Source organism: Dromaius novaehollandiae, chromosome 6, assembly GCF_036370855.1.
Source record: "Dromaius novaehollandiae isolate bDroNov1 chromosome 6, bDroNov1.hap1, whole genome shotgun sequence".
Lineage (NCBI taxonomy): Eukaryota > Metazoa > Chordata > Aves > Casuariiformes > Dromaiidae > Dromaius > Dromaius novaehollandiae.
In genome coordinates, this window is record NC_088103.1 from 34,989,064 (window position 1) to 35,003,901 (window position 14,838).

Consider the following 14,838-nt stretch of genomic DNA (forward strand, 5'->3'; position numbering starts at 1 on the left):
TTAGCTACTGTCCAAATTCAACACTGAATTTTAATGAAGCTTTTGACTTCATGTGCAGCTTAAATCACTGGGATGATCACTTTAGGGCCAAGCTTGCCAGATGCTGAATTTGTAGTATGTCAAACTGCCATGGGCTTCCATAAGAGATAAAGAGAGGCACGTACTTCAGATGGGCACTAACAGATTAGGTCTGTGTTTGCAAGTGTATTTATGTTTGTGCATTTCAAGGCATTGCTGTTTGCAGGGCCTAATGCATCACAGCCCAGAGAAGGCAAATAGAACAAAAGGATTGTGTGGAATGCACACAAATCTATGTGACTTAGCCTAATGTCTGGTTAATAAGGCACTGCCTTATCCTCTTGCAGATGGCAATTTCTATGGGAGGAAGCGGGAGGAAGGAGTAAGAAGAGAGGATAGCAGTTTTTATAATGGAAGGTTGGTAGACAGACAGAAACTAGCCTGCTGAGAGGATAGACTACTCAAAGTATACGGATGGTATGAAATATTTCTTTTGGAGCAAGGGAAACTGGGTACCAGACAATAGTTCTTGACAGGTTCAGAGTATAGTCCCTGAAGGAGCATATCTCTTTATTATTGCCTGCTCAGAGTTTGTGATAAAAGTCTAACAGAGCCCTGGAGCTGGTAACTATGAAGGAAGTGTTCTTGTAAACAAAACTGTCAAGCTGAGCCATTATTCCTGTAAGAAACTCACATTTTTACGCAGCTTTTTAATTCCCATTTTCAGCTCTTTCTTCTGGTTAGCAAACTTCTGAGTCTCTTCTCTAATGACCTGACATACAACAAATACATTGTTGAAAGACAAAAATACACAAGAAGAGAAAAAAGACTGAAATAATCTAAAGGAACATTATTGGTATGGAAAACAAACTCCAAAGGGATTATTAACTGAAACAGATATAGTCCTAACTTAGAGGTATGATCCTCAGAATTGCTCAAAAGAGAATAGATTGTATAACCAGGTCAGATTGTAAACTGGTGTACAGCAGTACAGCTTAAAGGAAAGAAAATATGAAAGAAAGAAGTACTTACAAGTGAAATAATTACAGACACATTGAACTGGATAAAACCTACTTCCAGAATTTGTCAAGTGTCACATATTTCTTAGATTTTTCATTGTCACTAAACATTTCCAGAGGGATAATTCAAGTTTCAAGTAAATTAATGTCTGGTACTCATTCTGGAAGCAGTGAAATTTTTCTTTGCTGCTACAGCATTGCAGATTAATCTCTTAGGGAAAATTTTACAATTGCTCTGCATCTCTGGAATTTGCTTTCTAAAATAAGTTTACAACTTCATGCAGGATGACGGCATTGATGGCAAAGAAATGGCAGAGAATGATTCTGTTATCAGATGGAATCCATCCTCTAAAGGTCTGATGCAAGTCTCTCAGGAGATTAGTTAGCACCTTAAATCAACCTAGGATCACACTGTTGCTGTTCAACCTTTGCTTCTCATCACCATTCCCTGGCTGACACTAATACTCTGGTGGTATTCATGTGGGTGTACAGTCACAAGGACTTGCCAAAAAATCCCAGTGTAGGCACCAAATCACTAGCTCCAGCATCAAAGCAGAAGCAGGAATACACATCTGGGAGAGGGATGGAGACAATGCCACTTTGAGTGGCAGTATGTCTTAGATGGACTTGAGCCACTTGTGAAACTGCATCATAATTTAGAAGGTCATTCTGGAGACCACCCAGAAAACAATAATACCTTGTACAGGGTAATTCTTTTGCTTTATTTTATCATTCAACCCCCAAAGCTGGAAAAAATTCAGAGCTCTGCCTCATATCAGAAAGAATCTGCTACAATCCTGTAACTCACTTCTGAAAAAAATCCATACTAACAATAACATAGCAATTTCTAGGCTCACAAAGTACGATATCTCCTCCTTATAGACTCTTAGATTTTTGATGCACTTTTAAAAATCTTTGGTTACAAAACAGACTTACTTCAGCTTTAACCTGAAATAAACACGAGGGTATTTGCAGTTAATGTCATATTGTTGAATATTGATTTAACAGTGCTGTAAAATTTGTTATTCCAGCCCATGGGAGGAAGAGTATTTGCTTGGTTTCTGCTACTGATCTTCTGTGCAACTTTCTGACACATTTAAAAGAAAAAGGCCTTTATGAGTTTACAGGAGGCCGATTTGTAAGCCAAATATTTTGAGTTTACTGCTTCTATAGAAGTGGTCTTTTGGCCTTGAGAGCTCCCACTGTGCTGGGTGCCTGCCCTGAAGTGTTTATAGTCTTGAGATAGCATCTTCAAAAGCTGGAATCACAATGCCTTAAAAGAGGCCCAAAGGGCAGAAAAACTTCAAAAAATAGACTCATTTACAGCATATAATTTGACACCCCAAATCACTACTGACTGTTGAAAATGTTGGCCTTGATTAATGCTTGTTATATGGAAGTACCTTCTTCATCTTCTGATCTATCCATGTCATTTCACTAGTAATGGCTGAATTCAATCTGGTGAAGCTTCTGTCTTCTTCTGTCAGTTCTACACTGGAAGATTCAGGTGCCTCCTGAAATGAAGGATATTAACATCCAAGTCAAGTATTTAGAGAGAATAAAAGAGAGACAGAAATAAAATATAAGATCACAAATGGAAAAGCTCACATTAGGAATAACAATAAAAAACAGAATTCCACAGAATGTTATAATGTGTTTGTTATTCCCTAATCAGTCCCTAGGTTTGATCCTGCAAACCCACACTATTATGCAAAGCATTTTGACTCTAATAGGATATCTGTACTAATCTCTGCAATCACTGTTTTGCTTCATTTCAATAAAAAATATACAATTAGTAACACACAATGTATAGCAGTAACATAACAGTGGGAAGGACACATAACTTGACAGCTGGAGAAACTCCTGACTTTAACACATGCAGTTTTCTGTGGCTGAAGAAATTGAAGATGTGAATGTTATCTTCCCATAAAGTATTCCATTTCCTTGATAACATTATTGGGCAAATCAATAATTAAGCATAGTCAGCCTATTCTCAGGGTTTTTTTCCCACTTTTACTAAAGGATCAGATTTTGCCTTGATGATTGGCTTTATCATCTATAATTTTAGGATAATAATCAACCTTTTTCTACAGAAATAAAGACAACACCTCAAATTTCTCTTCTGGGAGTGATTCCAATGTGGATTCTGGGTCAAACTGCCATTCTGCCATAGATTTTAAAACAGCATTTTCATTGCAAATGGACTTGTTCAATATAGCAAGAAGAGATCGCCAGTGAAAAGCAGCTTCCTTAACTTCAATTTTCTTTATCCTCCTAGTAAAAAAAAGGGAACTGGTGTATTTTCTATATATTATGGAAAAGGATGAGGTATTAAATATTCTTTGTAACACTATATTATGCCATTTACAAATATCTATTCAATATTTCTACATATGGTTCAATACTGTTTGAATTTTAGAACTGGATGAAACATTATATGAAGTTTCCACAAAATCAGAGGTTCTGAAAGATGGATTACCCAGGTTACAGATATTGCGTCTTTAATCTCTGCATCTGCCAAAACATTTGTTATACAACAGAAAAGCTGTAGTTTCAAGTGTTTCTTACTCCCAGTGTCCGCTTAGAGCTCTCTATAGCCACAGTTGATCTCCCATGAAAAACTGTGTTGTCTTTCAGTAACTGAGTGAAGACAGGCTCTCATGGGGTTAAGTCCATACTCAAGTAGACTCAGAGAGTCCTTCCCAGGTGGTTTATTTGAAAGTGATAAGAAGCTCATTATAGGTAATACTTATCGGAAGATACTCCTATATCTTGCAGTGCACACATTCCAAATGCAAGAAATTCACATATTTCTCAGAGGTTCAAATGGGAAGTTTTTCATGAGCTAGACAGACCACCTCTAAAGATAAGAGGACAGATCTTAGTATCCAACTCCATCCAGTTCTTGTCCTTACCAAATTTGAGTTTGATAAAAATGAGGTCTAGAATCATAAGTAAAAACAAAAATTAGCCTGTCAGGATACAAGAATTTACACCATCAATATTGTTCTGACACTTTATACATACTTCCATTTAAGACACACCAGGGCACCATCATATACGCCATTAACGAGGATGAATTGGCCATCCAGTGAAAATACCATGGATCTGATTCCCCCTCCTTGATATGAGTGACAATGCTTTTGAGCAAGTACATCCTGAAAAAGTCACAGAAGCAATATCAGCAAATCTGTTTTTCTAATGGATTATGTCTGTAAACTATGCTCCTTTATTTTTAGATACAGGTTTATTCAAAATGTCACTAAGAAGTATATAAAAGACTAGAATTGATGAGTTTACAATTTTGACTACTGAGAGGGGTAAGTTTCTAGCCTATTGATTTTGCAGGAGACAAAGAAGAAGAGTAAAAATATTTTCTCTAAGATTTACTGGAGAAGAAAGTAAGTAGTATGTGTGATCACATAAACATTCAGTGTAAAAACAATCATACTGTATAACCCTGGGGTTGTTGACGTTCAGCATAAATTTTGCTGGAACACCTTATATTTAAATGAAGAAAAGCTTATAGTGAGAGAAAGTAGCTGTCACAGTTCTTTCCAGTGAAAGCCAAATGAAGCCTGTGCCTGGATGCCTACCTACCATAGTAAAAGTATGATAGATGAACAAAACCCCATCCTCTGCTGCTGATGCCAACCATCGACTGTTGGGTGATAAACAGAGGAACCCTGGTCCAAGCTGATTGCTAGGAGTCCTCTTCTCTGATAAAAAAACTGATAGGTCTTTCAACATATTCTGTCAACCAAACAAAATGTTAGTCAGCAGTTGAGATGATGGAAATAGCTATGCCATTTTACAAAGACTAAAGATAGGTTGGTGGATTGTCTATCACATGCATTGCAATTTAAAGTGTTGTTGGATGACGGAGCTTGGGAGGCAGTATCATTGCTATGCTGCTGATTCCTTTCTTGCCTTTTCAAAAGAGTTTGTATTCAATATGTTTGGAGCTGTAGTTTCTTGGCTCAGAAAGTATGGGACTTAAAGAAGTCCCTCGCCTTTGGAATTCACCTTCCTGCTTGACCTGATTCTTAAACTGAGGGAGACCTATGAGCTGCAGAGAACTCCAGTTCATCAGCAGCGAATGACAGCAGCTTCCTGAAGCCCACCCCACCCCACCCCCCCACTTCACTGTTAGGCAGGGCTTGGGTGGGTCTACAGTTAGGTCTTATAGTCATGGGAATATGCTGCTCCCAGCAGCCCTGTTGGCTCAGTTCCTTCAATAACTGGATATTGAGATTACTCATCAGACTGCACAAAAGCACTGCTCCAGTACAGAAGCTATATGTGAAGCATTTGCAAGCTGTGTAAGATTTAAAAATCAGTCTTTGGCTTTCTCTGCATTAGATCAAGGAGATAATTTCTTTTGTCAGGTTTCTGGGCAGGTGGTAGTGAACTGAAAGTTGATGTTTATGGATAGAGTATGTCTTTTTAGTGCAGAGAGGATTCTTTTTATATAATATCCTGATATATTCACTTTATCTGCAGCATTTGTTGGCAGGTGCTTCACCACCACTCAGAATAAAACAGCTTTAGAGACTTACCTGTTCAGAGAGATGGTATTTACAGATGAAAGGTGCACAGGTACAGTAGCCATACACGACATCATCCTTCAATTTGACTGCTGAGCTCAAAGGATAATCCAGATCATATTGCTCCATTTTAATGGCACTAGCCTTAAGCATTCCTTGTTCATTAACATACTTCTCATTATCTAGAAAATTGAAAAAAGAAAGAAGGAGAAAGAGACATCACTACCACTAAGGCAGGTGCTTCACCTATCAAGTAACTGTGATTGACAGCCAAACAATCTCAGCAAGGAGTGTGCATAGTCTAGGTTTTCAAGAAAGAAACTGGGAGTTAATATACTTAGCTTTAACACTGTCGGTTGTGTCCACATAGCACACTGATGAAGCTCAGTAGAGATAGCTCAACTTGCTCTGAATGATTACTAGAAGCAGTTTAACCAGAGTGGTGTGGAAATTTGTATATACTAATTTACCTCACTTTTTGGGTATTCCATAAGCAGTGCTACTTACTTTGCATGGAGATTCATGTCACCATTGCTTTCATCCAGAACCAGTTCAGCTATCTCTGCCATGAAGCCATGCGTACCTTGAGTGGCCTTGGATAAAACACTTACGTTCACATCTTCAAAAGGCACTTTATTCTTTTTGACTATGTAATTTGAATTTTCAAGAGACACCTGGAATTAATACTGATGCAAGAACTCTAGATACTCAGGAAACTTTGAAGATCAGACTCTATTTTAAATGTCCAAAATTGGGCACCAAAAAAAGCCCAGTATTAGTGGACATTTAGAGAAAATACTAACCTCACTGAAAACTATTTTTTAGAAATTTCATAAATTGTAAGGTCTTTTAAAAACTGTATCTAATAAATAACAAGAAAATCTGAAACTAGACTTACTCACAGTTTTACACAAGTTTTCTCTACAAAAGGCTTTGCTAGCAATTCATGTGCACACAATGTGAGTAAAATGATATAAAAGTAGAATGATGGTAACACTGAACACTGGCTACATTTTTACCGTAATGTGACAAACTGAAGACATCACTGAAATCTCAAACTGTATTGCTTGACTGGCAATTCCTGTATGGAAGAGACCTAAAACTGGTGTCACTGCCAACCAAGGCCGTCCTGCACTGCCTGGGTGGTGAGGATGCTAAGTGCAACATTAGCCTGCAATGCATCTTACTTAAGTTAGTGCATTTAAGCTCTTTCATGATGACTGAATTAATTTCTCAGTTGATTCCAAAAAGTGCCCCAAATCAATGCGTTCCTAGAATACTAGTTTTGGTGCAGACACAATTAAAAGTTCTGTGATCAGTCATGACATACTGGGTCCATTTTTTCCTGCTTATAGTATTTCTTAAAAAAAGGACTCACTTTAAAAATACTATAATTTTATAGCTTTGTACTGCACAGCAGAAACAAATTACTGAGTCGTTACAGAGTTGAGGATGGCATATATAAAACAAAGCATGAACAGCATTTTGAGAATTTAGTGTGGGTTACGCAATTTAGTGAGAGACTGACAGGTTCCCCTCATTTTTCTTCCAGATCACAAATAGGCACTCTAACTATGTTGTCTCACTATGCACACCACAGATATATTGGGCCAGATTTTCAGTAGATGAATGGAAGTAGGCCACTCTTAATTCTCACTAATCATCATCTGTTCCTCATATGACAGAATGTTTCTTTGTAGCATTCCTTATTGGGATACGAGTTAATATTTTTTAATACAGTGGGCTTTTTCCTTGGTGTTTTCATCTAGAGAACCTATAAGAAAGACAGGGAATCATTTTTTGAGATGTATCAACCTCTAACCTTTTTTGGATGAGCTATCATATACCTATAATAATTCTCTGAAGAGCCTAGTGGGATTGATTCTACTTTGTAACACCTGATATGCTATTCTGTATGTGGGTGATGTCAAGCATGGGGCCTATTTGTGGCTGGCTTTGAGCATTACCCACATAATAATAATAATAGCAATAACAACAGTAACAACAACAAAACAACAACAATAATAATAGTTTAGTGGTGGCTTTGTGATTCTGCAGGTAAATTACTTCTCTCTTCTTCTTCTTTCATTGCCTTTCCCTCAATCAATCAGCATGTCACTGTCCTTCTGCTGAAATGAATCAGCTGAAAAAGGTAATTCTACAGACAGCCACATGAGAAATGGTGTCCCAGGAGAATGTATGGAGGAGATGAAGAAAGAGATGAAGATCATTAGTATTTTGTGTACGGGGAGGCAATAATATATGCTTGTCATGGAAAAATATCACAATGATTATTATTTTATTTTTACCTGTTGTGAGAGCTGAAGGTAGGCAAAAAATTTCCAGTCTTGCTCGCTGAACCTCTGCTACTTTAAGAAGTACTACCACTTCAACTAAGTCATGCCTGAAGTCAGAAACTACAGAAAGTCCAAGGACTTCATCTGCCAACACTGAAGCAGGTAGGGAAAACCAATGAAAACTGTTACTGAATCAAATTATCATTGTTCTTGCTAAGTCATCAAGTGAAACAAAACATGGACCTTTGTTCAGAATGCAACCATACTCTTCTGAATTTACACTAAAATGTTAGACAAGCCACAACCTGGTTCCAGAAGTGTTGAATGTACACAGTTAAAGCTGGAGACAACAGGAGCTGAGAATACTGAGCACCTCCAGGGTTTTTACTGCATTAAACATTCAAATCTGAGTTTACATCCAGATTCAATTTTAGCAGGCAATTTTTGAGGGAGTCTGCTCATAATCACAGGACTAAGCACGGAAAGGCCCTGTTCGAAGAAGTCAGCCAGCCACTGAGAACATGATCAGGCAATGCAGAAAATTATCTGAGAAGATGTAATTCTATATTTGTCTTCACATATAACCTATCCAAATATTATCCTGGAAGTCAAACTAAATTAAAATGATAAAATAATGTATTTTATCCTTAAAATTAGGATGAAGATCTATATGCATAGCTGTGGTCTACAAATATAAAGCTATTGTAATTGAGGTACTACATAAACAGATTTATAAATGTCAGAAGAATCTTGTTCATGGGTTAAAAGTCTAACATTTTTTGTTCTTCAGTTTCAACCAGCAAAGCTGACAATTCCAGCAGTCCCTGTGTTAAAGAGATGTGGGATGCACATTTGCGACAGGAGACTGAATTCAGATATCATAACCTACAGCTTATTAGTCTAAATCCACATATGGTAGGCCACAGAGATCTTGAGTGCTTTGCTAGCACCATTCTTGACTTGTTGCTCTGGAGTTGTGATCAGCTGGTCAACTGATCCAGTCTCTTCGTGGTGAATTATCTGGCCTCTGGCAGAAAAGCAACATTGATGTATTTGCTAACTAAAATTACAAGAAAAAAAAAGATTGTTGAGAACAAAACTTGGTTTGGGAACCAGAGGAGAAGGAGAACCTTATGTTTTGTTCTCCAGAAATAAATAGAATGAAGGAGAGTGGCTCAGTCTGAGCAGCAAGTATACTTAAAATACAGCATACAGTGAAAATACAATGCGATTAATGTTGCTATATACATTACCTATATATCCAAGAACTTGGAATAATTTTGAGGGCCGAGCGTCTAGAATAAATATGTGTCCTTCTGCAGCTCTAGCGATGAGGAATTGACCACTCTGATCATAACTAAGTAAAATATAAATCCCAGTCGAATGAAGATTTTGAATGTTAAATTCTAAAAACAGTTCAATACAATGGGTCAAATTTGTCTCATAAGCTCACTCCCACAATTCTACTGACTTCACTGATGGCATAAATATAACTGAGATTTCAGCCTGTGCATTAACCAGGTCAGAGCCTGATGTAAAACCCAGTGTTACAAGCGGAATTTCTGAATGAGTGGGCATTCAATCTAAAGCTAATGATACTCCATAGCAGTCTACTTTAATGACTTTATTAAATCTTCCTTTGAAGTCAACTTTTTTTTTAGATAAAACTACTGACAAGATTTTGATATTATTTTGAATGGACGGATGCCTTTGTTTGCACTGATTTGACTGCAAATAAGTTGCTCCAGGGAGATATTTTTATCGTAGGTAATTGTGAAGAGAGACCACAACTGAGTCTTCAAATGATAGGTGGATTTATTTTAACGTTTAATAGTTCAAAAATAATTCTATTTTTTAGAAAGTAAAGATCCCTCCTAAATTTGCCAATTACTGAAAACCAACACTTTCAAAACTAAGCCTTTTGGATCACTATGGCTAATTATAGGAGAATTAGTAAATTCATTAACAGTTAACAAAAGAATAATGAACAATAATAATAGAATAGTAACGGAATCCACCCTATAAGAAGGGATGAGCCAAAGGCTTAAACTTAACTTCACAAACCCTCAAATTTATATTCAGTGAGGAATAACCCTCTAAATTTAGAAGCATTGAATTGCACATAATTACTGCATATGGTGATCTGTCAGAAAGGACCTTATAAATCAGTATGCTCTGTTAAACTTTCTTAAAAATACAGGATTATTATATTTTTCTCATCTAAATCCTGCTACTATTCCTCTTGCACAGTAATTCAGAGTATATTGGGAAAAAATTGAAACGTAAACATTTTGACACCTTTAGAATAAAAACTTTTTTTTGTTCAACAAACAGCATTGTTCAAGCAACAAATTGACAAAATTCCTGCCCTTGTTACTACATACTTACTGCAAAGACAGCACTGGAGATTTGGAAAGAAAAATTCTGTGAACAACCCGTGGAGCTTCAACTTTGGTAACATCGATGAAATAGATTTCGCCCCTTTTGGTCCCTACAGCAACACTATTTGAGGAGGGACAGCAAGCCATAGCAGTTGCCTAGTTGAGAAGTAAAAGATACTTAACAGGATCATATTATATTATATTATATCATCTTATGCTATTTTTTAGTATGCAACTTCTTTTACTATTTAAAAGTCCCTAAAATTTGGGAAAACAAAACCTCAAGTGATTTATCTAAAGATCTTTTTCTTTTCTTTTTTTTACATAGAAAAGATTTTAGAGATACCATAGACATTTTCCTCTATGCTCTACCAAAATTTACATTCTCCCTTCCTCAGAACAAACCATTATATCCACTATCCAGATTTTGAGTGAAGGACATTCCATCTAAATAAAATGGTGAGGTTTGCTTATGAGTAGAGCTGTTATAGAAAGGGATTTATTTTCATTCTATGACAGATTTCAGGTCGTGAATGCATCTTAAATTGAGACAAAGCATTAATGGTTTGAAATACTTTATAAACTCAATTCCTAAAAACTTTTTTTCAGATCAACCAGTGCATTTATTTTTTATACACTTGAAACACTTCCTTTCACTTTTGACACTCATTAAAAATAGAAATTGAATAAAGTAATATCATAAAATTTAGATGCATGCGATTTATCAATATTTGTTTAGAGATACATCATTAGGACATTAGATTGAAATGTTTCCTTTACTCTGTGCTCAGTTAAATTTCTGATTAGTTCAAGGAAATATTCTCCAAGATAATCTTTCTAAAATCCCTTCTATTTGTCATTCAAAGATACTACTCAGCTTTCCTCAAAAAGTGGTTGATCCAGTTCTGTGGAGTATAATGCTATTAACTAAGAGATATTAAGGATGAAAATTCTAAGTATCAGTCACCGTAAAGCTCGCAGTTATGTTTTCCTCGATACCAAGGCTTAACTTGCTGAGACAAGTCCCATCTTCCAGGAGCCAAATTTGCACTTCCCCTGAAATTGCTACAGACTGTTGAACAGAGAAAAACATACTGATAAGAGGGTGGAAACAACAAATAGTCTGGAACGGTTAGTGATGATCTGTGGAAAATACATTCAAATAATGACTGAGCATAGCAGGTCAAGGGGTACTAGTTTTGATTGAAATGATCTTGCTAGATGGTGCTCTTGCTGTAAGCCCATTTTTTCCAAGGTACACCAGTAAAGGAAAATGTTTAATAATTTTTGTGAAGCAGCTACAGGAATGGTCTTTAAGCAGGATGAGACAATGTAGGGCAAAACATGTAGCCTTGATCAGTATTAGTATTCCCACCATTCAACCAGCAATAGAGAAACCTGCTTATAATTTTCTTTGCATAGAAAAGGGCTGAAGGAGAAATCTTGTTTTTCCACATGAAAAACACCAGCATATCATAATGATGCTTGGGTTCTTCTTATATCAAGACAATTTCATAATTCCATAGTACAGTACAGCTAGAGACCAATCAACTCTCACATTTCTCAGTCAGAGGCAGGTAAAATTTATTATTCCCATGTTAAGAGCTAACAAACAGATTGAGCAAACTCAGTTGATTAAAATCCTAGGGTTCCTATGCCGGCTATGTAAAGAATTCGTGGGTTGGAGAAGACTCAGACTTGCTGGCTTAAAAAGTGTGTCTCGCAGGCATCAAGGACATAGGGAGAATGCAAAGGATTTCTCAGGATGAGACAGATCCATGAGTAAGGCCTTCTTTGTCCCTGGACCCAGGACAGAGGCATCTCTCCAGCTGTTCCAACTTGTACGGAAGGCGGAAAAGATCAGTGGGAACTTACAGTTCCAATATCTGCTCTCTAAATTGAATCTATCTCCTGCACAGCTATGATCTTGAACCATAAAGAGTCACATGAATCAACAGCAGAACCAATATGACATTTTAACAATCTGTGAGTTATCTGCCCTGCATTGTAGGGCAAGTACTGATCTTTTCATAGTCTGTACCTGAAGTAATGCCACTCACTTCCTTTAATGAGTAGTTACGCTAATGTAACAAATATAAGAACAGTCCCAAAATCCGTGAGGCTTTTGGTTTTGTGCCTTAGTAACACACTGATTACCTGAAAAGAGTCACTATTATACATAAAAAAGAATACCATTCCTTACCACACAGTACTTGTTCCCCGGCGTAAGAAAATCAGCGGACAGAAAACAACTACTGCACGCATCCAAGAGTTTGACTGCTTCTCCATCGTGAGCAGGTTTGTAAGTATAGATTGTTCCCTGACAAATAAAAAAATCCATAACTGGGCTATGAAACCTTTCATTGGAACCTTTCAACCACTTCGGCAAAAAATACCCACCTTTCTGAGCTTCACTCTTCAAAGTTTTATATTTGACTCTAAACTGAGGTAAAAAGTGCCCAGCTGAATTTGGTGGACTAAACTTATACTAGCTGAAGATCAGGTTAGTTCATTTTATAGTGATCCAGCTAGTCACGTTTTCAAGAAGTTTTGTTTCACAAAATTGCTTTAATAAAATAAATAAAAAACACTATTTTGTGTTATCCCAAGACAACATAAAACACAAAGCATAAATAACACACTTTAAGAGATGCTTTTATCTAAAGATCTCAAAGCCTTTTAGAAACAATTTATAATTAATACTGACCAAGCTCTCAGAAAATAAGGATGCAGTACTCTACCTGTTTTACAAAAGGAAAATTAAATCAGAGAGAGGGTGTGACCAAAATTACCTTGACACTGAAGTCCTAAACTCAGAAATCCAGAACAGTGCTAGAAGTCCTGAGTTAGAATCTCTTGTTGTTTTTCTCTGTTATGTTGTAATAGGTCTTACTTGTAAAAAGTTTGAAGAGTTTTAAAAATACCAATTTAAATGATTACAGGCCTGAAAAAACTGGTGGAAGTTGAGGATTTGGGACCCTTGCCCAGGATTTCTGGACATCTGGTAAACTGGTCAGAGAAGGATCTTGGACTGGATTGCCAGACAAATTCAATCTGCACATGCAGATTAACTCTACTGCATTGCCACAGTAGATCTGACATGCCCCAGCTTCACTTTGCTTATTGTGTGGGCACACATCAAGACTAGAGCTCATGCATAGTAGGTCCCACATGGCCTGGACACACTGGAGATCCTGCATATTCACTGCACTGAACACACACAAGTATTTCTATTTGGAAGTCTCAGCATGGATGGCAACTATACTTTATAGTCCACCATCTGTAGAAGACAATTGTTTTGTGCTTCAAAAATGTCTTTCTAATCTATCATTAAAAACACAAGATGGGCTAGATTCACCTCTGGTATAATGTCTTGACTTGTGAGATTACATTACAGATATAGAATATTAATAGTATCAACATACAGTTTCAGACATAGAATCACAGGAACATCTCATTACATGACACAGTCATCTCAAATGCTGTACCTGCTTGGTTACAATCAGAAGTATGGTGTAATCAGGAGAGAATATGAGGCTGGATATGGGTTGTGAGATATCAACGCAGACTGTCATCTCATACTGGAGACCTTTGATACGGTAACAGAATACAATGCCCTCCTGTGCAGAAAAGTACAAATCCACATCAGATCTAGGTCATTTATCTTAGCCCACTCTGGCAAAACCAAACTGCAAGAATGTCTGAAAACATCTAAAGTAACAGTGTTTGACTGTATTCCATCACTAATTTGCCTTTGTTATGTCTACCTCCAAAAGACTCTTAGCATGAATAATAATTCTCTTAAAAAAAGAATTTGTTCTTAAATATAAGTCTTAGTAACAGTCTGTGTTTGATAACAATAGGTTCCATCATCAGTTATACTCAAGATTTCATATTAGGTTTATTGAGACAGCAGGAATTTGTCCTACTCTTTTTTTTCTTAAGCAGTAATGTGCAATGGCATCAAGAGTTTGGGTCAAACAGTAAGCGGACTTTGCACAAAACAATTAGGCAGTTCTCTTGGTCATTTTCTCTCCTTTCCTGTTCGATGTCTAGCTATCTTCTTTTTTGCTTCTCTAGAATGCTCTTTTCCTTTTGTTAAAAATAGGATTGTCCTCTTTTGTTGCTTCTTTGACTACAAGAAATGGAATCTCTTCTCACCCTGCTCCCTTCCTACCTCTTGTCTCAAGCCTTACAAAGGAAAAGATACATAACACTAGAGAGAACTGTTCTAGTTCTGCAACTCTGTATTTTTCTTACTCCTGTCTTTGCTCTGGTCTCTGCAAATTATTCTTTTTGAATGTTCTTTGGTTTTCATACAATTATAGTAAGCATGAAGGATGCCTTACACTTCCAGCTGTGTATAGTCCATCTTTACAAAATGCCATGGACAATACAACTCGTCTTTCCAGATCCTTCAGTTTGCCATCTGAAAGGACAAAAACAACATAAAATATTCAAAAAAACCATGTTATTAAATGTCAAATTTAATTTACTGCAACAATGTGTCTCAACTTTAAATCTGGGAGGGTTTACTATTCATGAGTAAAAAGACCCCATTGCCCATATATTCTTT

At 36.8% G+C, this 14,838-nt stretch overlaps 1 protein-coding gene across 2 annotated transcripts in view; it reads right to left on the bottom strand.

The window, feature by feature from the left end:
• CFAP43 (cilia and flagella associated protein 43) overlaps positions 1-14,838 on the bottom strand; it is a 49,439-nt gene that overhangs the window by 18,635 nt on the left and 15,966 nt on the right. For both annotated transcript variants that reach the window (XM_026117453.2, XM_064514190.1), the window contains exons 8-20: positions 14,612-14,691; positions 13,751-13,882; positions 12,466-12,582; positions 11,230-11,334; positions 10,270-10,418; positions 9,135-9,238; positions 7,894-8,034; positions 5,597-5,766; positions 4,638-4,790; positions 4,065-4,195; positions 3,146-3,311; positions 2,441-2,551; positions 713-790 (exon numbers count right to left, since the gene is read on the bottom strand). In XM_026117453.2, coding sequence (XP_025973238.2) covers positions 713-790; positions 2,441-2,551; positions 3,146-3,311; positions 4,065-4,195; positions 4,638-4,790; positions 5,597-5,766; positions 7,894-8,034; positions 9,135-9,238; positions 10,270-10,418; positions 11,230-11,334; positions 12,466-12,582; positions 13,751-13,882; positions 14,612-14,691 — 1,637 coding nt within the window. The remainder of the gene's footprint in view (positions 1-712; positions 791-2,440; positions 2,552-3,145; positions 3,312-4,064; positions 4,196-4,637; positions 4,791-5,596; positions 5,767-7,893; positions 8,035-9,134; positions 9,239-10,269; positions 10,419-11,229; positions 11,335-12,465; positions 12,583-13,750; positions 13,883-14,611; positions 14,692-14,838) is intronic.